Raw genomic sequence first — 23,969 nt, 5'->3', positions numbered from 1 at the left:
GATCATCTGCATGAACAGTGTATTACTTGTGGGAGAAGGAGAGGTGCTACTTCCTCTCTTCTATGGGTTTTCTAAAATCAGAGGAAAAATCCATCCAATTGTAAACAATAGAAGAAATTTTATTTTTTAAATGAAATCTTTGCAGTTTATACTGTAAAAAATCCTTGCTACATAGTCACCTCAATTTTATAAATCTGGAGCCTGATCATACATTTGTCTCTAAAATGTTAGTCTACTGTAAGACATAAAAGCAGACATGTATTTCGGCCATATATACCACACAAAAACTATACTTCAACAGGACGCATTATGCAGGTGAGCCTCTGACATTTGATGTACAGAGGGACAGAAGAATTACTATTGAAAGAAGGAACCAAGTTAAAAAATAGTTTTATAGGGCTAATAATGGCTCTTGGTAGTATTGCTAAAGAATACCTGAAAAAAATGGAAAAGTGAGCCAGGCTTGTAAATACATATGTTTTACAAGAACACGTAAAAACCCTAGTGTTTTCTCCTGGGATAACATATACGTAGTGTTCCTACATAAAGGCATAAAATAAATGCTTTTGGTGTATTATTTGCACAAGTGTTGCAGACTGTGTTCCTATAAGCAGTGTTGCTGGTGGTGATAGCAATGGAGAAACTTCAGGGAGAGAGAAAGGAAAGAGCTGACAGCCTGATGTAGAAACAATGAATGGTGAAACTTTCTTCAGCCCTGATATAGTACTATGGAAGAGAAAAAAGGGGGGCCTTGGTCCACTGAAGAAGATGAAACAATGTGTGTTTATAATAAGAAATTTTAAAAGATAGTTTGATCTCTTGCTTCCTTATCATTAAGCAGAAGGCGGATAGCGAATAATGCTGACCTGGGACTCAGCTAAAAATATACCTGAGGAGAGCTGACCTGTTGTGGTTTCTAACCTAGGAGGATAGTCTGGGGCAGAATCAAGATTCTAGTTTTTCTTATTTAATAAAATAAAATCATAAAACCCAAACAAATACCCCCCCAGCCCCAAACAACCAAACCACATAACACCAAATACTCCTCAAAAACAGTCAACAAAGCAAAACCCCCGAAGTCAAGCATTCTATTCGTGGTGCAATGAAATTCTTCTTAATTCTGTTTATTGCTTGGGACTGTCCTTTCATTACTGCAGAGATCTTTACTCCTCTCTGTCCTCTGCGCCCCATCCTAGGTAAATCTAGTTTTGAATCTCCTAAAGCAACCCTCAGCACCTGCCAGCTTCGGTCTACCAAGAGCCCGCCGAGGTTTTTCCATATGCAGTGCTCTCCAGGCTCCCTCCTCTCCCAGTCCAAAAGTGACAATTGCAGTCTTTGTTAAAAATCTTATGACCTAAATATTGTCTGATTAATCGCAAACTTATTTTTGCAAAAATTCTTCCTTGAGCAAGAACTGGCTTTGAAGAACTACATGTGGAAAAAAGGCTTTTCATGAAGTTAAAGGGAGGGGTGAAATAACACTTTTAATGGAAACTATTAGAACTGCTTAGTTGTAGGATCTCTGTAGCAGGCACATATATGTACAGCTGCTAAGGTAGACTAGATACACACTCTTAATCTACGTGCAGGGTGTAACTCTTTGTAGACAGGAGTATTAAACTTGGACTGTTTGTCGGAGAAGAGGGTGTGTTCGAAACGTCTCTGCAGGTGACAGGAGACCTGGGCAGTGGGGCTGCAGGGTACCTGGGGCTGCTCTGTCCTGCTCCTCTCTTCAAAGTTGCTCCTGTTAAAGTTTGGTTACAATGGCCAGAGAACGTCCCATTCCATATAAGAATGCTTATCATTGGCTATATAATGCTGGCAGGAAGGATGTTTTGAGTCATGCGTTATCGGGTAAGTAAGTGGAGGTTGGGGGCTGGAGGTTGGGGGCAGGTGGTGGGGGTGGGGAGCTGGAGAGGCTACGCTGCTGTCGCTCAGGGTACACAGCAGTTAAAGACAGTAACGGGATAATGACAACGTGGGATGATGTACAGCAGTAAGGAGTGTCCATCAATAAATAAAGTATGAGATTTTCGGCAGTGGTCTGGCAGGAAAGTAAGTCTGCACGGAGTCGTATTTCAGAGCTGGAGCAGTGAGCTGCAGTGAGTCACAGCGCCTGAGAGCTGCCTTTGTTCCACTTGTGCCTGGATGCTGGAGGAGAAGCAGCAGGCTCCCGCTTTTATTAACTTTTTATTTTCATAGACATAAACCCCATGTGCACTGAACTTTTTCCTCATCTGAGGTCTTTCAACTGACTTTCAAAAAATGCTCTCATGGTAAGAAGTCTCACTTCTAAATTTTACTTTTTGCTTTGTTTTTTAATTTTTCCCCGTGTGGTTCTGTATTACACTCTTTGGTTTCATTCTTTCCTACCCCCCACCCCTTCTGTTTTTTGGCACACCTGCTCCAGGCATGCCTGGTGGACCTGGGGCTTGCTCCTGCTGCTTTTTGGCTGCTCACTCCATGCTGGTTCAGCTGCTCAGATCATAGAAGGTAAGGCTTCTCCAAACCACATCTATAAATTGAGAGTAAGGGTTAATTTTAAGAGACGCTTTCCTAGTATGGAAAAAGACTCTGCATTTCAGATCTTCATTTTCTCTGCTGCTTACTGTTCTTCGTTTCATGTAGGGAAGCTGCCGTGAGTTAAAGAGCTCAAGTTGCCATTCATTCTGGAAAAGGGAAAAGAAATATATTGGCTCCCCAGCTGTAAGGCAGCCTGTCGTGCCTGCTCACTCAATATTTCTTCATAGTGTAATAAGCAACAGAAAGTACTTCAAAGGAGGGGAGAACACTGAGTGGTGTTGGGTGTATCACATCAGAGAAAGGTAGCAAAAAGCAATTAGGATAGATGTATGTGTCACTCAGGAGGTACCAGGAATGTGCCAGGCACAGTGTGAGCACAGACACGGCTGTGATGTGTGTCCCAGTGCACAGAGATTTCTCCTGGTAAGTATCTGGGCAAATTGTGATTTTCAGATCTCTCGAGTTAAAGGTTTAGTTTTACCAGCCCAGCCTTTATGAACTTTCAGTGAAAGTCTTCCTGTGATTGCAGATCATATGTTCTTGTGACAGAGCTAAATCCTGCAGCATCTGTGGAAGGCATAGCCTCAAGTTTAGCTTAAAGGGAGAGAACATTGCTTTAAAAGTTTACGTGTAGTTTTGGGAGATGTGAAAAAGCTTCATATATTACTTCTCCATTATGAACAATTATGCTTATGTCAGAAAGGATTTTTTTACTGTCTTATAAAAATAGTCTGAAGTTGTTATTTAAATGACCCCTAGATTACTGTGTGATAGGAGCATTAGAAATTATTGAAGGGAAGTAGGTATTGCACATGAAGACTTTAATGTTACTCAGACTGTTTTGTTCCTTTTTAACTGCCATAGAGTAGATGGTGCATTTAAGAGCTGAAGCTCTAGGTAGTTATTTCAGTAGGAGAAGAAGCCACAGATTAGTTATCACTAAGAAATGCTGTAAGTGCAGATGAGAAATATGTAATGTTGTATTACAGATAATTAATTGAGGAAACAAACTGGTACCAGCTATTAGAATGAGGAAAATGTTAACATATGCCTGAATAGTGACAGAAACACAATATACTGTATAGGCATCAGAGATAAATCTGTTGCATCAGGCAAAAATGTTTTACTTGACCTGACGATATACAGTGTTCTTGACAGTACAGTGAGAGAGATCTGGACAGGAGAGAACCAAATTTTGGCACATTACATTTAATAAGCAGAGGCTCATTAAAACTACAGCCATAAAAAGAACAAATATTTATTTGACACAGTTTCTTTTTTGATCAATCTGTGCCAGTTTCTATCACCTGAAGCTCTGGTTCTTTAAGTACCCTGCCCTCTGACAGTCAGTTCAGAAGTCAGAAGTAGGAAAGACAACCACTACTGATACAGCACAGTTTCTTTCTGTGCGTCATCTTAATACTGCTGAAAGACTCCCGACTTTACCATGAATGAAGATCAGGTGGGGTTATGCAAGCCTCCTTAGATCTCTGGAGACTCGGAGACTGCTCTGGGCATGTGTTCCTGCATGATCATCCTAGCCCAATATGCTTCCCTCCTCATTCCTCTGTTAATACAGAAGTTCCTGTTTTCAAATGTTCACTACATTTTTTTTATCCCACTATCTGATTTTTAAGTGCCTGATGTGATAGGTATGTTGTGCTTCCTGATCCACAACATCAGACTATGTTATAAGCAATATTTTCCTGATGCTTGGCTTAAATGCTTTTATCTCCGGAAATCAGGTGTTGAGTGCTAGAAATAGGAATAATCTTCCTTTCTTTCTGGTGCTGTGGATACATGAACCATATAAATTCTCCCTGTAATTACTGAAGAGTCAATAGGTATATACTTCAAATCTTTTAGTCTAACTATTGCAGAAATAACCTCTTTTTCCTTTCCCACAGTTCCTTTTAGTAATAAAGTGCACAGAAATAAACTGTGTATTTAAAATGAAAATGTTTGGTGACACCAGGAGATGAATTGACTCTCTGGTATTTGGCTTTTTGCTGCTAAGCTTATGCTTACCCAGTGTTCGTTTTGTCACTGTGCCCTTAACATGACTGCTTTCCAGGATTCTCCAGCCCACAGCAAACTGCTGCACTGCTCTTCTGACAGCTGACCTCTCCTCAGCCTCCCCGGAGGGAATGAGTAAACGTGGTTTTAGAGGAGCAGTGCAGGTGCCTCCTGCTGTACTGCCGTACAGGCTATATGCAAAAGGAAGAAAATACCTTGAGGTGTTCTTGAGTTGGTTAACTAACGTCAAGAAAATTGCTTATGGATTAAATTATTCACTGAGGGATGGGGAAGGAGCAACTTATTTTTTTCCAACCCTACCAACACAACAGTGACCATCAGAGAGTTTAGATGAGAAAAGTTTGTCATCTTTGCCTTTGCCAATCAGCCAATCTGTTCAGTGAGGCAGTGAATTTGCTGGCTGTTATGAAGTGAGGCAGCTACAGCATGGTCTTCTTGTTTTCCCCAGGGAGCACCAAACTGCACCAGTGGTGGAGGGTGCAGATAAAAGCAAATGCCTCAGGAGTCCTCCAGCAGAGGGCTTGAGCTTTGCCAGGTCTTTCTGAGAGACATTAGAAAGATCAATTAGAAAATTTTGATCAGCTCTCAAACAGAATAAGAGTTTCAACCAAGCCTTGAGGAAATTATGTAATTATGGACCGTTCCTAGTGGGAAGGAAGAAACAAGCTGAAAGGATGGTGGGGAAATGTAGGGGGGAAATTCAGATGGCAGGCTTTGAAACTGTTCGAGAACTTCAGGGGTTTAGTTTACCTTTTCAGTGACCTTGCCTCGTGTTGGGCCTTTTGTTTCAGTAGAAGTGTTGCTTTCATTTCCAAGTCCTAGAATGACTACTGCATTCATTGTAAAATGGGACAAACAAGAGAACAGAGTATTTAAAACTTTGTATTTAAAATCATGAGTTACTAATTCACGGCACCAGCTGAAACCCTTCTTGATTAAAACACATCTGTTTAGCCTGTTAAAATGGTTTGATATAGCTTGATTTACAAATTACATAACATGCATTGTGATAGAATGTGAAAAAGATTGAAATATTTCATTCAGAATTTTAAAATTCTGTTGCATGTTCTGCAGATTGATGGGATTTAGTTGTTATTTCACCCGAACTCTTCAGAAATACTTGGACCTTTCTTTAGAGTGAAACTGGAGTTCTGAAGTCTCAGCAGTTCCTGAGTTAGAATTCTGAATTTTTACTAACTCTGTTGGAAGATTTTAGTCCCTTTCAGTGCAGCTTGCATAGCACATGTACAAAACCATAAGGAATAATATGCTTTCTTCCTCTTCACCCAAATGCAGTGTCATTTGAATTATGGTGTGCTTTCACATTTTTTCTCCTGTGTTCATGAAAATTGTGGAAACATAGTACCGTATTCTACCTGGGCTCGTGTGGGAGGGTTAAAGATACGGTGGAGTCTTAACAAATTACTTTGTCACTTCTCCTTTAATCAAATAGCAATTAGGCACGTATCTATCTGTACATAGCAGTGCAGTCTGTCTTATTCTGCCTGGTATTTCTTGTGGTACATGTAGTGGGCCTTTAATTACATCTGAGAAAGTATCTTGATTTACATTGCTTACCCTGGGTACTTTTTCCATGTTGCTTTGCATCTTCAACTGTAAGTTAGTGAGTAAAAGTTGCTCAGAACATGGTTCTGAACATGCTGGTACCCAGATTGTGGACAGAGCTGAATTTATAAAATCCAAGTACTAACCATGCTGAAGTCTGAATGATAGAGTCCTCCCTACGACTTGCTCTAGCTTCTTGCAGAGTCATTTTATTTTTCCAGGCTATCTAGGCAGTTATCAGTGTTTTTCAGTTCTTGGCATTCCAATCAGCTCATGCTTTTAAAAAATGTCGAAAGAAACTGTTATAATTTTATGTGGTTCTGCAGTTTGCATTTTGCTTATGTGCACTAAAAGAAGACTTACAAATTTCTCATTGACATCTGGGTTTTATTATTAGCTAAGCTGAACAGCTCTTTCTTGCCCTAAGTAACATGCTCAGCCATAGTTTACATAAAGTAAATATTTGTCTCTTTCCTTGGCTCTCTGTACACAGAATGGCTGTCATTAGGCTGTTGACATAAACTTTGCACTCGTGACCTGCTGAGTTTAATGGAAGAATCCTGAATTATTGACTATCATTGGCTGTGGATGAGCTGGTGTCATTCATAGGAGCAGCTGCCCTGAGCTTCTCTTCACAATGAACCCACATAATGGCTGTAAATAAATACGTACATACATTTAAAAACTTGTTTCTATCAAGTAACTGCTGTATGTGCTTTCAGTGTTAAATGTGTACAACCACAATGACTTAGGTGGTGACATGGATGGCTCAGTCTACTCTTTCCTAAGACAGAACACAATTACAGGAATGCTGGTGTATATCAAGCACAGCATTTCGTAAACATAACAGAGATGACGCTACATCCTCTTGTACCAGGCTGAGCATTTGGACATCATCAAACTGCACTTGAGTCTAAATTGAAGAAGCCACTGTGTATCTTTCAGAGGCGTCTTCAGGCAGCTGTTGTACATGTTTTTAGTGTGGAGCTGAGCCTGATTTCATAGCTGATAAAATGCCTTTCCATGCAAAGCATAGTTAATTTACTGTAGAAAATCAGTTGGGTTCAGTCAGGGTCATCTGTATGAGCAGCCAAAGAGATTGGTAACACCAGCAGAACAAACCTGATTTAGTCAATTTGTTCCATTTACCCACTTTTCTAACTGGATTAGTTTTCTGTGTAACACCTCTGGACAATAAGCTACCTATTTGCCAAGCTACTCTGCCGGGCAACAGAAGATGTTTTTTACCTTTTTTGAGGCCTCAGAAGGGGAAAACAGCTGGGTTGTATACCATGTCATAAAGGCTGTTTTCATGTCCCCTCTGAAGGCACCCTGCTCATGCTGGAAGCCCAGCGTAAGCAGTGGTTTCCATAGTCTGAAGAGAACTGAAACCTCAGTTGCGCTTGCATTTGCCACTAAACGGTGTTTGAAGGACCTGCCCTGTTGACAAAGGCTGTACTGAAATACTTACATGTGTTTTGGCTTAAACCCCCTAAGTTTCTATGTTCTGGCTCAGCTGTAGGCTATGGAACACAAGAAATTTCTTGAAGGAAGTCCTAGGGGTCTCCTGAGTACCTAAGTGCACACACATCGCTGGGGCACTGCCGTGCCCACTCACAGGTTGCACCACAGCTCTGTCGCTCCATTTGTGCCCTGTGCAGCTGCTGCTGCGTGAAAACCCACAGTTCCAGGTACTCCAGGTGCTTCCAGTAGTACCCACAAACAAGCATCAATTTAATTAAAATGTTTCACCTGTGATTCATTTCTGGTATGCTAAGGACAATGCCTGATCCTGGTGGCCTGGTGCAGGTGCTGAGTTACCCCCCCCCCCCCCCCCCCCCCCCCGTGCTGCGAATGGGAGCGGGTGGCTGGGGAGAGCGACAAGTGCTGCTCCAGGCAGCTGGGGGCAGCTGGCACAGCACAGCGTCACCCGCATGCGCAGGGGTCCCTCCCTGGCTGGGTTCGAGCAGGTGGGCACAGACACGAGCACAGGTTTTGGGGGCAAGGTGCCATTCCAGTGAGTGAGCGCTGGAAGGGAAGGCTTGATGGAGCTGTTTCTGTTTGGGATATTTGGAGTTCCAAAGAGCTTATTTCTTATTCTAACATGTTCATTTCCAAATCAAACACTTGTTTTGGAGGCTGTCTGTCCCTTTGGCTGAGATTTCTTCCACTTTCCTTTGGTTTGTGAGCTGTGGATTGGTTTGGGTTTTCTCATAGTGCTAACTCACGTTTGACCAACTTCATGCAGTTTTGCCAATTTGCACGGTGTGCCTTGGCCAGAAAGACGGTGAATTGTGTGGTCTGGGGAAATCTGATTGCTATATTTCAGTTGTCATTAATGTTATCTATTTAAAGGAGGATGGCTATTTGCCACCACTATTTCTAGGTTACCAAACAGTCTTTTCCCATTTGGCCACATCCCACAATCACAGCAGGTTTAAAAACCAACAAAATCAGCCATCAATCTGGACTGTGGTGAATTCTATCCATGTAATCTTCACATCTCTAGTAGCTCCTGTTCCCAAACATGGGAAGTTGCAGACATTGTGGAGAGTAGAGTGCAGGCAGAATTCTCCCAAAGAATGACTAAAATGGGCAAACCTTAATTTTTATGTATTTACATGTAAGGAATGTGAAACAACACAGTCCTTACCGAAAAGGACCTGGAGGCTCATGTGGACAAGCTGACCATGAGCCATCAGGGTGCCCCGTGGCAAGGAAGGGCACGGGCACTGGGGGCCGTGTGTGGAACAGTGCGGGCAGCAGGAGAAGGGAGGTGATGCTTCCCTTCCTCTTGGTGCTGAGGCCACCTCTGGAGCTCTGTGTCCAGCTCTGGGCTTCCCAGTTTAGCAGACACATGGACATACTGGACAAGTCCAGTAAAGGGCAACTGCAATAATTAAAGGACCGGAGTGTCTGCCTTAGAGCAGCAGTCTGCTGAATTTGCTCCAGCTCATCAATGCCTGTCTTTCGCTGGGTCCAGATTGCAGTGTTTGAGTCCATACTGCAACGTACATGTGGGTACTGCTCTCCTAATGCAGAAGGTAGAGCTCCCAACAACTTTGTGGGTAGATCTCAGTCACAAAGGCTTTGTTTGCCTGAGAAAGATAAAGCTTAGAGTAAGCCATTTGGATTACATTATTTTGTAAGTGACACTGGAGTATGTGCAATATGGGCAGACAAAATGCAAATAGCACTGTTAGCTCAGAAAAGTCTTGCATCAGATTTGTGGCGAGTACTACAGAAGACCAAAAGACTGTCAGTCTGACAATAGAATCATCATTTCTATATCCAAATATACATATATATATATATATATATACAAGAAAGGAATATGTGAAAAAGAAGCACTTACCACTTCCCCCAAGTGAAGAAGATGGTGGAGAACAATTTGCGCCAAGTATTTTCCACTTGATTTTTCAAAAAAGTGTCATTGAAACTTCAGAGGATCTCTCTTGTGCACATTTGATTCCTATATAGGAAGTGCTGTTTTCTCAGTCTGTCATTATATAGCGTTCTACTTAGGCAAGCTGTTTCAATAGAAAACACTACATGATTTCTGTGGGCTACAGAGTAAGAGATGTCACTTATGTCTGGGGGAACGACAGTGGAAGAAGACCAACAGAAGCTCAAAATTGCCTTGGAAGGAGCCAGAACTACCTCACTGAAGCTAAACAAACCAAACAGAAATTGCTTTTTAAGGGAAACAACTACCTGCAGCAATGGTATGGCAGCAAACTCACCAGAACATCTCAGGTAGAATGTGCTCCCATAATTAAAAGTGATCCCTGCAAAAATTTTAAGACTTGTTGAGACACTCATGGGAAAATCAGTCACCTAGGAAGAGCAGATCTGTTTGGGGTGGGAGAGGAACTACAGCTTTTCTAGACATACTATTCTCTCTTGATGGTACTAAAGAAGCTGAACAGGTGACAGTATGTAGCAAGTCCTCCCCCCCCCCATATGTATATACTGCATCATAATATGTTTAGTGTCTTGATTTGACAACTAACAGCCATCATACTTAAGCAGACATCGCAGTATACATTGTTTCTTGAAATATGTTCATTTAGCTTTGTTGCTGTTTGTCCCTGTGTTTCTTTCTGTCCCACAGAAAGCTCCTGGCTCGGTCCTGTTAGGTGTCATTGGAAGGTATAGGAAGGTATAGCTTCAGGAGGCAAAGGGCTGCTGTGGACAGCCAAAATAGATGTATTGGTAGCTTGTTTAATTACTAGGCAGCAACATGTATATAGTGGTCTACAAGGCAAAGTAGGTAGTGGTGAAGAAAATGAGGGGAAAATTATGCAAAATCCAAGACTTTTCTCGGAATTCTGTCATATTTGGAACTCCTAACATCAAATTATCCGTTGATGAGGCTCCATAATCCTCCTTGCCAGTCCGTTGGCTGTGTTGCAGTGTGAAGTGTGAGGGCATCAGTGGGGTGGTGTGTCCCGAAAGGCATGTCTCTAAGTGCTGTTCTGCACCAGAGTCTAAAAGACAGCATCCTGCAGCTTACTGATATCTTGAGAAGAGGCCTGAAAATATCCAGTATCTCCTGAAACTGACCAAAGCAGAACGTGAGAAGCAGTTCTTCCAAACTTCCCAGGATGGTGCCCACAAAAATGAGTGGGATGGAAAATGCCTGGCAAGCAAAGCTATATGAACATTTAGGTGTTTGCAGTATTGATATTTACCATAAAATTAATGGCAGGGATTTTCATAGCACTCTAGGAGCTGGAGACATTTCCATGTTTCCTTTTTACTGCAATTCCTACTCACCTTGTTTTCCTAGCATTTGCTGCTTAAACCTCCCTCTCACCCTCATTTACTTTTCTATGGACCTTTTTTTTAAAGTGCCTTCTTCAAAAAAGAAAATGCTGTCTACCACTCTTCCAGTTCTCCAAGATTTTTCTAAAGGCATGTTACACCTTCAGAAATCAGTGGAACAGGTTCTTGACTTCAAGGGCATGTAGAATTTTGCACGTTGTGGCCTCGAAGTTCTCTGGGCAGACTTGTTACCTCCTAGGCACCTTTAATATGCCAATAATATTCACAGTGCCGTAGCTGTGAGCAATGGCAGCTACAAAAGGCGATTGTCCACCTGTAAAGCAAAATCATGGAAATGCTAGTTGGACGTAAAGGAGCTCTGAAGATCATCTGTTCCAGCTTCCCACTCAAATGGTTCATGACCATTATCAGATCAGAACAGCTTTGGCTTTGCCTCCTTAGCCTTGAACTTCCTAGATGTGATGTCCCTCTTTGGAGAAAATTCTTTTAACACTTCTAACTGGTTGATGTACATGGCACTGCCTATAGCCTGGCAACTGAAAGCAAAACGTAATGCTTCTGGGGAAGACGATCCTGCAAGCAGCTCTGGCAGCATTCTCGTCTGTGTGCACTGTTACCCTGTTCTGCCCTGATGTGACACTGGATTTTGGTCTCGGGGGTCTGTATGGCTGAGTGTGTGTAGCGTTTGGCCAAGTGTCTGTAGCGTATGGCTAAGGAAGAGGCAAGAGCTCTATCTAGTTTTATTATCGTTGGTAGTTCTGGTGTGAGCATTGAAGAGAAAAGAATGGAAAATGAACTTTTAGATTCGTAAGTGAAGTAACAGTTTCAAGGGGCTACTTTTAAAATTATGCTTTAATCAGATATTCCTACATTACATACTCATTTCACTGGCATTGCAAAACAATTTGTCGTGAAATGCATGTCTCAAAAGTATATTAAATAAGCACAGAATTCTGACTGCTCTCAGTTTGTGAGATCTATGCCTCAAAATGTGAGAGTTATGAAATATGATTCTAAAATAAATAGTTTCACTCCTCATGGCCTCTTGTAACCCTTAGCATGCTGGGGACAAATGAAATGAAGCTGCACAAAAAAATTGTTAAAACATGGCAGTGGCTGATTTTTTTTAAAGATCTGCACCTAGAAAAACATCTTGCACAAACTGTGAATCCAGACTGCTGTAATTCAAACAGTAACTCCATTGATCAATGTATGGAATGAAAGAAATTCCTATGGAATGTAGGAAACTGTAGAAAGAGAAAGACAGCCACTAGAGCAGTCCATATAAAGAAAACAGTCAAGCAGTGTGTGCTTTGAAAAAAATCCTTTTATTTTTTAATCAGGTTTTAGATATGATGCTGACAGGCAATTAATATTCACTTTGCTGGGCTTCATTATGAGGGTTAAACACATTTTGTTGTAAGTGAATTTAATTCAGAAGCTAAGCAATAAAATTCCCATTCATTTTCACCTTTTAAACAAAGAGTTAGAAGGGAATTTTAAAATTGCTTGTCAGGAGCATGACTGTCATAAATATGTATGATGTCCAAAAACCATGAATGAAATAAAAAGAGAAGGATCATGTTTAGGCATACAATTAATCTGCTTTCTTTCTCATCTTGGGATCCTCTTGGAAATTAAGTAGAAAAATGTCACAAGTATTCAAATGTAGTTTCAATTTACCTTTCCCTAGCTCTAAATTTCTAAAAGTTGAAACTGTGTGTGTTCCGTAAAGCGTTGTTTCTTTTCTGTAGTGGAGGATGTTTAATTCACTGAAGAGAGTGAACTCTGGAAATATTCCTAGTACACCAATACATAAATGATGGAGTAATATGAGTAATGTATAAATCTTCTGTGGACGTGGTTTAGATTTCAAAGTTTTCAACAGAAAAAAATATGGAACAAAAGGCTGAGAGTCTGTCAGCTATGTAAAATAATTTCAGCAGTCAGGACCAAATCCTCTGACTGGGCTGAATGATCTATAATTTCACGTAGAAGTAGGCTTGTGTGAATTAAAGGTAATTATGATATTAAACAGGCTGTGAAGGAATATCAAACTATGCTTTGGGAATAAAGATATGCCAATACACATACCTGGCATTACTTTTCTTCTTATTATGCCCCTACACAGGAATCACTGATACATGTTTTAGAAGTCAGAGTTACAAATATTGGAATATTTCCACATCTACCACAAAAAGTGACAAAGATATATCACAGTTATTTATATAGAAGTGATAATTACATTGCATATGGAGTGACTAATGAAAGAGGCAATTGCTGTTTATTCCTCCCAAACGGTATATTCCACTTTTCTATTTTAGGATGGTCATAAAGCATCTTTTTATTACTGTATTCATTTTCCATCATAGAAAAAATGGTTGAAGTATTTACAGACTGGGAAGTCTTCACTGATACACTGGTGCATAGAAGAAGAGTCAGTCTGGAGAGTTTATGTACAGAGTTGGTGGTTCGTCATTTTCTCTGCTTCACACTGTAACGTAGGAGGGGACACCTGTCGGCAATTTTACATGTGTGGATTAAAGGAAGATGTCAAAATCCATTCTAGGCAGTTGCGTCATTGAATAACATCAGTGTATCTATGTTTAGATGGATGCAAGAACTTTTTTTTATATTATGAGAAAGGAGAATAATAGTGTGATCAATATCTTTTGAAGTAGAGTAAGTGTTGGGGTTTTGAAGTAGATAAGTACCCTTCTGGCTGGCAAGGGCCAGCTATCCCGGCCGTGCCCCCCAGCTCCTTGTGCCCCCCAGCTGCTCGCTGGCCGCCCGAGAAGCTGAGAACTCCTCGATGGAGTATAAATGTGGCCCAGCACCAGCCGAGCTCAGGGTGTGCCCCCAGCGCCGCTCCCACCACCCCCAGTGCCCCCCGCCTTGCTAGGCGTGCTGGCCACCCCAGCCGACAGCAGGTCAAGTGTGTTTTCCCAGAGCTGTCCAATTTATAGAAGTATTCAGTTAAAACATGGCTGAAACATCATCAAATAAAGTTCTGGGACCATATTTTAAGATGTGCTGGAAAAACAGGGAAGATTTTTAAATGGATTTAAAAAAAAATTTTAGTAATAAACTGTAGAAATGTATTCTGCTTCTTTAATTATGAACCACAAAAAAAAATGTGGTTCCACAATCATTATCCAGCCATGAAAAAGTGTTTATTTGGTATCAATCAGGCAGGACGTTTTACTGGTTCAGATGAAATTTTTCTGTATGCCTGCATCTGATCCCAAGCTGGGCAGTCCAGGTATACACAAATTTCAACGTAATGCTTGAGGCTCAATTCTGCCATGTTGACCTTATAGTACCAGTGAGGAGACCAGCAGCTCCTGGCAGACTGTAAAGGCAGTCTATAGGACGCTAAACTAGAAAATGCTGCCTTAACATTAAGTGGTGATTGTGTTTTAATAGAAATCCAGAAACCTTGGAATCTGAATTTATTTTATTGTTAAACTATCCCAGAATTATAATCCAAGGGCGTTTGGCATGGCTTCATGTTTTATTTCACAATGAGATAATGTGCATCAATACATCTCTCAAAAGAATTACTTGTGTATCGTAACAATTTTGTTGTGTTGCCTTCATGAATTAAAAAAGGCTAATTAAAAAAGCTGTTGTAAAACAGACAAAATAGATGTATGAAAGTAATCAGAGTTCACCAGGCATTTGCAGTGCCTGTTGAACTAACTTTTCTGGCCTGTCTGACGTCTCCTTTCCACTCAAAAATGGCACAGTGAGCAAGTTAATTTCATTGGTGGCTGTGGTAAGTACATGTTACAGTCCTGTTAGCAGTTAATGACCCATCAGTAAAATAAATTTTCATTTCCAAAGGGAAGTATGTGATTTTTCCAGTTGTCTGTGGAGGGCATGTGCTTTTTTTCCCCTCACTTTTTCAGCATATTATTCCTCTGCCTTGTGTCCACTATTTGTTTTTCTTCAAGAGGGCAAACCCCAACCATTCCTCCTTGAAGTGCTCCACATCTCCCTGGTGCTCGCTGCGTTTGGGTGCAGAAAGCATGCCAGAGAATTAGGCTTGTATTTTCATTCTGTCGCATGACTGGACTAAGTACAAACACAGGTCTTTATTTCAGACTTGTCTTAATGAAAATAAACGAGCAATAAGTATCCAATCTTTAGTCTGAAGTATCTGTAGCTGCCCCATAGGCGAAGCTGGATGAAGCAGCATAAGGTCCTGCTGTTAGCAACCATCACGAGCTGCTTCGAAACTAGACTGAGCAGCTCTTGTTCAGAAAAAAATTCTGCCACCACATACTGTGTTAATGTTTGTGGGGATTGCAGAGTGGTTGCATAATTTGAATGAATTTGCCATACTTGTGCATTTCGGATCATGTAGTCCCCAAAAGAAAATTTTTATTATTACAAAGTCACAACTAGGTAAGTTAAATTAAAAAAAAAAAAAGATGTGCATGTGTGTGTGTATATATATACACACACATGTATCTCAGCAGCATTGATTGAGAGCAGGGTACAGGCTTGTAGTCCCTTGGTGCATCACCCAGCTATCATGGTTACTACCTGAGCCCTCTGGCAGCTTGCACAGCAAGAGTTACTCACTCTTTGGTTTTTAGACTGTCTCCTTAGTGGCGTGTTTTGTGGAAAATAAAATGGGACTTACAAGTGGGAAGTCAATCAGTGGCTCTCTACACTATGAAAACTATTTTGAAATGAAAGGATAAGAAAAAATGGGAAGAATAAATACTTTAGAATCAGATATAGATTATTTTTAATGTATATTACTATGTGGCCTGTCTGGGTCTCTTTTCACCTTTTTTTGTCTCTCAAGATTTTAACTTCTCCGAAATGTTGTGCTCAGACACTTTCCGTTCCCTTTGTTTTTCAAGACACTTGCACAACCGTTCTACCGTTGTACTGTTACAACCAGTTCTGGGTGGAGGTAAAGGGTGAAGGAACTCTAAAGGTAGGGTTGACCATCTGTTGTAATCCTGTCTCTTAGTTGCAGAACCACAGAAGCACAGAATGGTTGAGGCTGGAAGGGACCTCTGGAGGTCATCTGGTCCAACTCCCCTGCTAACCCAGGGCACTTACAGCTGGTTGCCCAGGACTGTGCCCAGATGGCTTTTGAATAACTCCAAGGATGGAGAGTCCACAACCTCCCTGACTAACAAATGCCAGTGCTCCATCACCCTCACCATGAACAAGTGTTTCCTTGTGCTCAGAGGGTTTCCCGTGTTCCACTGCCTCTTCTCCGGTCACTGGGCACCCCTGAGAAGAGCCTGGTGCCATCCGTGTTGCACCCTCCCTTCTGAGGTTTAGATAAATTCACGAGAATATAATAGTAAGGTCTTGTGTGTCAGGTCCTTGACATTCCTTGGAGAAAGTTGTCTCTAATAGCTAGAGAAATGTGAGGCTTCAAAGGACTCAAGCCCTCTTTTCTGCAGCCACATTTCCTGATGTCCTATGGAAAACATGTATGTGTGCACGCACGCGTGTGTGTATATATAGATAGATCTATATACATAAAAATATGTATATATATAAAGAAGCCTTTGGCACAATATGAACTCTTTGCTGCTACGACTGAACCGATGGACCAGGTGCCACTTTCTGAAAAAGTGTTTATGAAGGCAAAGAAGAGGCACAAAAGGAAGGACAACGGTGAAAACATCCACCCCGTTTTAACTAAATATATTAAGTTGCCATTCAAATACAAAACTGCTTCACAAGGAGGTTGTTTGTTATTAACAGTTTGCTGCCATGAGCTGTATTACTAAGTAGCTATTACTTTTATTAATTAGTAGCAGTTACTATTAACCGGCAAAAGTTACAAAGCAAGACAGGAGTGTAAAGCTACTGGCAGTATTGCTGGTATTTCTTTTCAACACTGGTTTTCATCCAGGTCAGAACGTTTAGCCTGCTCTTTGTTCCCTTTCAGACAGGCGCAGACCTCTCCACTGGGAAACGACTCCAGATATCTACTCAGTTTTTTTAAAAACCTGCCTTTATTCTCTTGCGCATCAGAATTTTCTAGGTCACTTCAGGCCACTGCAGATGTTCACGTACCAGATAGGAGAGTGTAGCCAAATGCATTAATAACTATGTGACTTTGGCTACGCGGTCATGTAACAGAACCACAAAATTTCAGTTGCAGAAGGAGACATCCTGTCAGATCCAAGATAAATGTCTTGCCCTGTTGAGTCTGAAGTTCTGCAGTTGCATTCTATAAGCCAAGATAATTTTTTGATTATTTTCCTTACTTTAAAATAACATAAAACCCCCTTACATAGGACCCCACAGGCTTTATCAGCTAGTTCCTCGGTGTTATTCCAAAACAAGCGATGCAGCTGCCAGATAGACCACTGGGAACTGGCCTGGCTCACAAGGAAGTTAATCTTTATGGAAAAGTTCTTGGGGACTTTGTGGGGAAATTGATACTTTTGATCTCCGTATTGTAAATTTTAATGTTCTGATTATACCTTATACTTTCAGCTGCAATGATCATGTAAAATTGTAATTTATGTTTCTGTGGAACATATTTAGCATTTAAACAAGGGGATGATGATTAAACACGAGGGTGATGAAATAACTGGTGAATAGAAGTTTGGTTTTACTGTCAACCATATGTTTCCACATTTGCATAGTCTCAGTTTGGGTACTGGGGGTAACTGCTATATTACATAAAATTGTCACAGCTGTACTGAAAGCAGCAGAACTACTGTAATTCACCCCGTCTGAAGATTTGTTACACTACTTTGTTTTTCTAACAACTACAGAGCTTTTGAGAACCAAGAAACCAATTTAAAAACAATCTTTCCTCCTCAAGTTTTGGAACTGTTTCAAGTTTAACCTATTATCTCATGGTTTTGCTGCTACTTGAGTGCTCCTTATTACTGCAGCATTTTGCATGTGGAGTAGCATGTAAAGAGAAGATCAAAGCTCACTGAGTGCTGCCATAAGTCCTAATGTGCAGCTTTCAGGGGATGAACCTGAACTTGTGGAGGTCAACAGGGCTTTTATGACCTACTGGATGCCAGTGGAAAATCAGTGCAGGTACTCGAAGTAGGAGCTGTACCTACTCTGTTCCTAAGCAACCCACGCTTGGCTGTTGAACCATTAACCTTAAAGGAGGACTGACTGAGACAGTTCTGGATTTTTCCACTTGTTTCTTTCTTGTTAATCATATTTTCTGGTACCTGTTTTTTTCTTAAGATACATTTTTCCAAGGGATGAGTTGTGATTTCACAGTGGAGTTTCCAATAAATGGATTTATCAAGATATAAACTGCTTTAGCAAAACTATACCCAGATGCATCAGCTTCTAGGTTTCTCCCATAGAAGTCAAGCTGAAAATGTGACCTTAGTTGAAGCTATATTCTCTCTTCACAATCACGTTTTATGCGCGCATGCATACATGTGTGCAAGGAGGGTAATCTTCTCAGTTATGGAACATACTTATTTCTCAAATCCTTTGGCCAGAAGAATAGGTTATCTCAGTCGATTTCAGAGTACTCATGCTATTAGTGCATGCTCAAAAATGTGCATGTGGGAAATACTATTCAATTATTAGGACAGTTTGTAAAACAAACCAAAACCCCTGTATAAGCTTAATTTTCTTTTCTGGTACAAAGACTGGTAAGAGAGATGGAATGCCTAGATCCTGTTCTCTTTACATTTCCCTGATAGCTGTGTAAATGCAAATAGGGAATGGGAGAGAGGTAGAGGTTTGGAAGATTACTGTGACATTTTTGTTGTCGAGACTGACAGCACATTCAAAAGAGACCGAAGACTTTGATGCCTGTTGGTCTCACAAGCCCATTGCTGTTCAGAGGGCTGGTCGTGGCCTGCACAGCATATGCCACAGAACAGGACTAAGCTGTGGTATGTCATCAGGGAATAGGGCTGCAGCGCTACCTGTAGTATTTTCCAAAAAGCCTAAGGTTTGAAAAATGCCTCCTTGATGGTGCATCGGATGGGATGCCTTTGTCCGGTGTTTTTGTCAAGAAGCTGCTGTAGAAAGTCAGACCAAAGGTGAAATCATATCTGACTACATGTGGCATGGCGCCGGAGGCAAGTGGTTCCAGCTGATGGTGGAGGAAAGGGCAGACAGCTGAAAGGGTCTGGAGAACTCACTGCTCAGGGCTTGGAAAGCTTAGCCTTTAGCCTGCATGATGCTGTAATTTCCACTACCTGAAGACTTCCGTTGAAGTCCTGACACATCAAAGAGCGTGCTTTAGTTCGGACGTAATTAAAACCTTAGGCAACATAGTTGTGTTATTACTAACACACATTTGTGCTCACCACCAGTGAAACTGAGGAAACCAGTGTCTTACAATACAAATGAGGGTTCAGACAATGAAAATAAAGAGCAAAGTCTATAATCATTGCCAAAAAATGCCAACAACCTTGTGGTTGTTTTTATTGTGTGGGTTTGTGGTTTGTTTTTTTACTTTCTGAATATTCTGTTCAAATGAGAATTAACAAAAATGCAGTAAATTCTAAGGACATTACTTTTTCTTCTCATCACAACTGTAATAGCCTTGAGAAAGTAACCTTTGAAACTTAAGCCAAAAGTACATTTTTTGTCAACTGACTTTTTAAAAGCAGAAAGCCAACATGCCAACACACTTTAAATGGATATATAAATATTGGATACAGATGCAAATCAACTATGTTCTTCAAGTTTGGGACAGCATGCAGTTGAGACTTATCTGGGAGAGATTTTCAACTGTGTATCAGGCGCTAAGACTTCAGAATAACTGCTGTATGCTACTTTTATCTTCTTGTCTTTTTTCCAGCTCTTGGATCAAATAACATTTGAGTGAACTAAAAATGTAAGTCACCAAAAATAAGAGTTCTGCATTTCTCTACCTACGCTGGAGGAAATCAAATTACTTTTGGCTATTCACATGTAAAACATAATATATTCTTACTGTGGCAAAAAAAAAAAAGTTGTTGTTGTTCATTTTCTTTCCCTTTGGTCATTCAACTTTAAAATCTGGGTAGAATCTAACAGATGATTCAGTTATTCTAGACATAATCTATTGATTAAACCACGTTGGATACAAGAAGTGGAGAGCTGCTCTTGTGGGCAGTAAGTTCAAGAGACAAAAGAATTAGTTCAATAATTAAACACGACAGTAGAGCTGTTAAAATGAATGTTAGCATGTTGGAAAATGTATTATCTACTACTTGACTTTGAGTCAGTGATCTTACTGAGGATCTAGTCTACCCAATTTAGTTGCCAGGCAGCAATCAATGTTGTCAATGCCAAACTCAAGCTTTGGCATACATATAAATTCTTACTTACATGCTACAGTTTGATTAAAATTTTGAACTGCATTGAAGAAATAGCTGATCCAAGCGGTTGTTCTGACGTTGTCACACTGCTTCTGACATGCTTGCTTGGAAACAGCACAAGGGAAATGTAGCTTTCAATCAAAGGAAAAGTTTGTCTTAGTGCTCTCAAGTTTCTGAAGCTGCTGCATGAGACTGCCCCTGGGGCTGTATGATGGCAGCTGATAGGGGTGGAGTGAGAGGGTGGGATTTGTGCCTGCAAACCTGGCCATACCCTGCAGACAGGCTTCTGTCTTCAGCTACATGGAACATCTCAGAGCTCCGACACTTCTGCATGGGGCATTTTTGGAAAAAATCAGCAGTTTATTAGTGTTCCGTGGTATTATTTCGGTTGAAAGTGTGGGGTTAAAACAAAAAAAACCCATGGTAAATCTTGTTTGTAGAACTTATCATAGTATATTGGCCTTTTTGGTGATATCTAACAGAGCTAGCAGTGAGGCCAGTATAAGCCCATACCTGTGGATTTATTCTGAACCTGCAGTATCTCTGGCTGTGAAGAGAGTCCCCGAAACACAGGTAATGTAGTGCCTGAGGCTGTACGCATCTGAAGCTGGGTGAAAGCAAAGTCATGACACTGAATTACTCCATCTATATGAATGGAGTGCAAAGTCTGAAATACCTATATCTGGCATCCCATTAGTTTATCTTATGCTAAGTTCAATTAAACTTACTTTTTACTTCATTTTCTTCTAAAGGAAACTTTCATGTTCTTCTTAATGAAGATAACTATTCCCCTAATAAGTGCCTTGCAAAATATTTGTTTATGAAGTCATGTAGCTAAAATCAGATTTTCTTAGTTTACTGTTGCACGGGATCATGTGTGAGGTCCGTGGTGGGAAATCTGTGGTTTCTGAGTAGTAACAGCAGTTACTCCACAGAGCCGAAGAGAGAAAGAGCTTGCTGTATTCGCAGTCAAGGGAAGAGCTGTACGCATGTGTTACAGGGATGTATTGAGTTTAACCTGGTTTCACAAGGAGGCGAGGCACACATAATTGCAGCATGTGTCTGTGCAACAGTTTCTGAGCCTACTTTGAGTCTGAGCTTGTATGTACCAGGTCTGACCCAGACACAGGGGCCTGATGGCCATCGGGCGCTTACAAGTCTGATGGAGCAGGAGCAGAAGAAGCAGGAGAAATGCTGTTGTACCAAGAGAGGGACTGCCTGGAGAACCAGCGCATTTGCATAAGCGTTTTAGAAGCTGGAAAAGCTTTAGTAAGTGCTCACCCTTTCCTGACAACAGAAGGCACAATCCTGGTCCAAAGGAGGCCTCGGCACCCCTGGTGCTGCCAGTGGTCTTGTGCAGGGTGGCCAGCTGATGTCCCCTGCGCTGGAGCAGAAGCAAAGGGGAAGCCAGCTCCTTCCCCACGCACCAGGCACCACGCACCACGCACCACGCACCATGCACCACACAACAGGCACCAGGCACCACGCACCATGCACCACGCACCAGGCACCACACACCACGCACCACACACCAGACTCCAGGCACCATGCACCACGCCCCAGGCACCACGCACCGGGGTGGCAGTGGAGGGTCCCCCGAGCTAAGATGCTCCTGCGCAGAGGGGTTTTCCCAGCTTAGTCTAAAGTGTCAGGAGAAAATCAAACTAAATAAGCAGAATCCAACCGAGTAAGCAAGATGAAAGGGTGCTTTTGCTTCTGTAATTGTGATCCGTCGTTAAGGGACAATTACTGAAAAAAATCCATCCTGAGGTGAAAAGTAGCCCTTGAACAGCATGTTTATTTCTGTCCCGGCTTTCTTGGCCTAAGTTTCAATGGGAAAGCTGTGGCAGATGAAGTTGGTCAGCATTTAGGAAACTGGTATTGTTACAAAAAGAGAAAAAACACAATGTAAATCAACAAGGTGGTTTGAGCTTTTGACAAAAGTGTATCTAAAATCAAGCAAAGCTTTTGGTGGGTCTGGCCCTCCTGGTCCCTGGCGGAATTTGCCACTGCAGCAGAGTGCGCTTTTGCAAATTATACTCGCCTGTACAGTTTCTGACTGTGGAAGCTTTCTCTGGCCCTAGGCTGCCATTAACAGTGTGCTGTGGGATGTGATCATTTATACTAATGAGTCAGTTTAAGACAAGAAGGTCTTTCACTTAGGGCTTTAGCCAGGATTTTAACTTAGAACTTTTTGTACCAGAAGTGACATTTTTAAGATATTTTGTTTAATCTGTTCAGTGCATTCACTGGGGAAATGAAAAAAACATGAGCATAATAAAAGCATATGTGATTTACACTAAGATATAAAAGTAGTGTAATGTAGCTCTTGGGAAATGAAATTCTTGGGAAAAGGAAGATGGAAGAAGTAGGATTATATTGGCTGGGTATTTTTTTCTACATTTTTACTGGTGCATCCATGCTGTAAAAGCATTTAGCTGTAAGAAATATTCATGTCCAATACAAGACATATTTTTAGTTTTTATTGTTCCCATATCATCTACCTCACAATCATTTTTCAATTTCCCTGAATCCTGGCCCTTTGTAATATCAGATCTCTCAGCTACTAAACCAAATAGTGTAGAGAATATACTTAGAAGAATAAAAAGCAATAATAAATGTCAAGTACATAAACTGAAGAATATTTATGAAAGGGATGCTCCTGGAAGACAACGGAAGTCCTTCTAAGGACTTGAAAGTAAAACTTTAGTAACTTTAACAAGTATCAATTTATGTTAATTAATGTAAGAGAATGAATAGCTTAGTCATCTGAGAGGAATACAGTTCACCAGGTCTCAAGGTGCTGTGTAAGAGTCAATGATGCACAAAAAAATCCTCGATTTTTCATTACCTTGATAGATCTGTAGCCCTTAATTTCAACAACAACAACAACAACCAAAACATCAAAAAACCTAACCCCCAGTTACTGCAATATTTCTATTTTTCTGCTCTGATCTAACCTGACCTAGAATGAAGTGATTTTCCACTCTCAGATCAGTGGAAAGTCTCATAAAGCTTTGCCTAAAGCTCTGATGATGTCCTATAGACGTATCAGCCTTCCGCACACAGAGGCCGTGCCAGACTGTGGAAGCCATACAAATAGATCAGCGATTTGTTCCTCTCCTGTGCCACTGAATGCCTGCCCGCGGGCAGCCTCTCCAGCCATGCCTGGGATAACGCTTGCCCTCGGCTGTTCCTGGGTAGGCTTGTGGCTCTGCTTGCAAGCTCAGACTGTAGGCAGCATAGGCATTTGGCCCGAACATAAGCCTCACTGGGTGCACAGGCTCTGGCTTTTGATGCTGTGATGGAACAGATGTCGTGGGAGTGGTGTGAGCAGGGAGCATGACACCTGCCTTCTTATAGCAGCACTGACTATGCCTGCGGTGGTCTGGGGCAGGATTTTCTGACATGAGAGAGAACCTGGGTCATTCACAGTGTTGCAGGAGAAGTGGAAAGGTGTGCTAAGTGACTCAAGGGAAATACAGGGAGACTGTAGTTTTTCAGATCATTTGATTGAGCTAAGAGATATGGTGTGGTAGGTGTGAAGAGGAAAGGACCATTTCTGGGTGAAGGTTTCTAATTTTCTAATTTTCATGGAGTGAGTTGTAACCCACAACTCCCATCTGCTCATATCCTTCTCATGCCCCAGGTCCAAGGACGGAACCTTGTAGCAGAGATGGATGGGGTCTAGCAAAGGCAGTAGGAGCAACTGCAGGAACTGCTGATTAAGTGTTCTCTGTCCTGGCTTCCCATTAAATCTCTTTA

General features: G+C 41.3%; 1 protein-coding gene across 7 annotated transcripts in view; it reads left to right on the top strand.

The window, feature by feature from the left end:
- The first annotated feature begins 1,937 nt into the window (after positions 1-1,937).
- Positions 1,938-23,969, top strand: part of LOC102055209 (collagen alpha-1(XV) chain) — a 129,791-nt gene continuing 107,759 nt past the window's right edge. For all 7 annotated transcript variants that reach the window (XM_055705364.1, XM_055705363.1, XM_055705362.1 and 4 more), the window contains exons 1-2: positions 1,938-2,276; positions 2,411-2,493. In XM_055705364.1, coding sequence (XP_055561339.1) covers positions 2,266-2,276; positions 2,411-2,493 — 94 coding nt within the window. In that variant the 5' untranslated portion in view covers positions 1,938-2,265. The remainder of the gene's footprint in view (positions 2,277-2,410; positions 2,494-23,969) is intronic.

Source organism: Falco cherrug, chromosome 3 (genome assembly GCF_023634085.1).
Source record: "Falco cherrug isolate bFalChe1 chromosome 3, bFalChe1.pri, whole genome shotgun sequence".
Lineage (NCBI taxonomy): Eukaryota > Metazoa > Chordata > Aves > Falconiformes > Falconidae > Falco > Falco cherrug.
The sequence above is the reverse complement of the archived record's forward strand: the minus strand, read 5'-3'. Positions and strand labels throughout refer to the sequence as shown.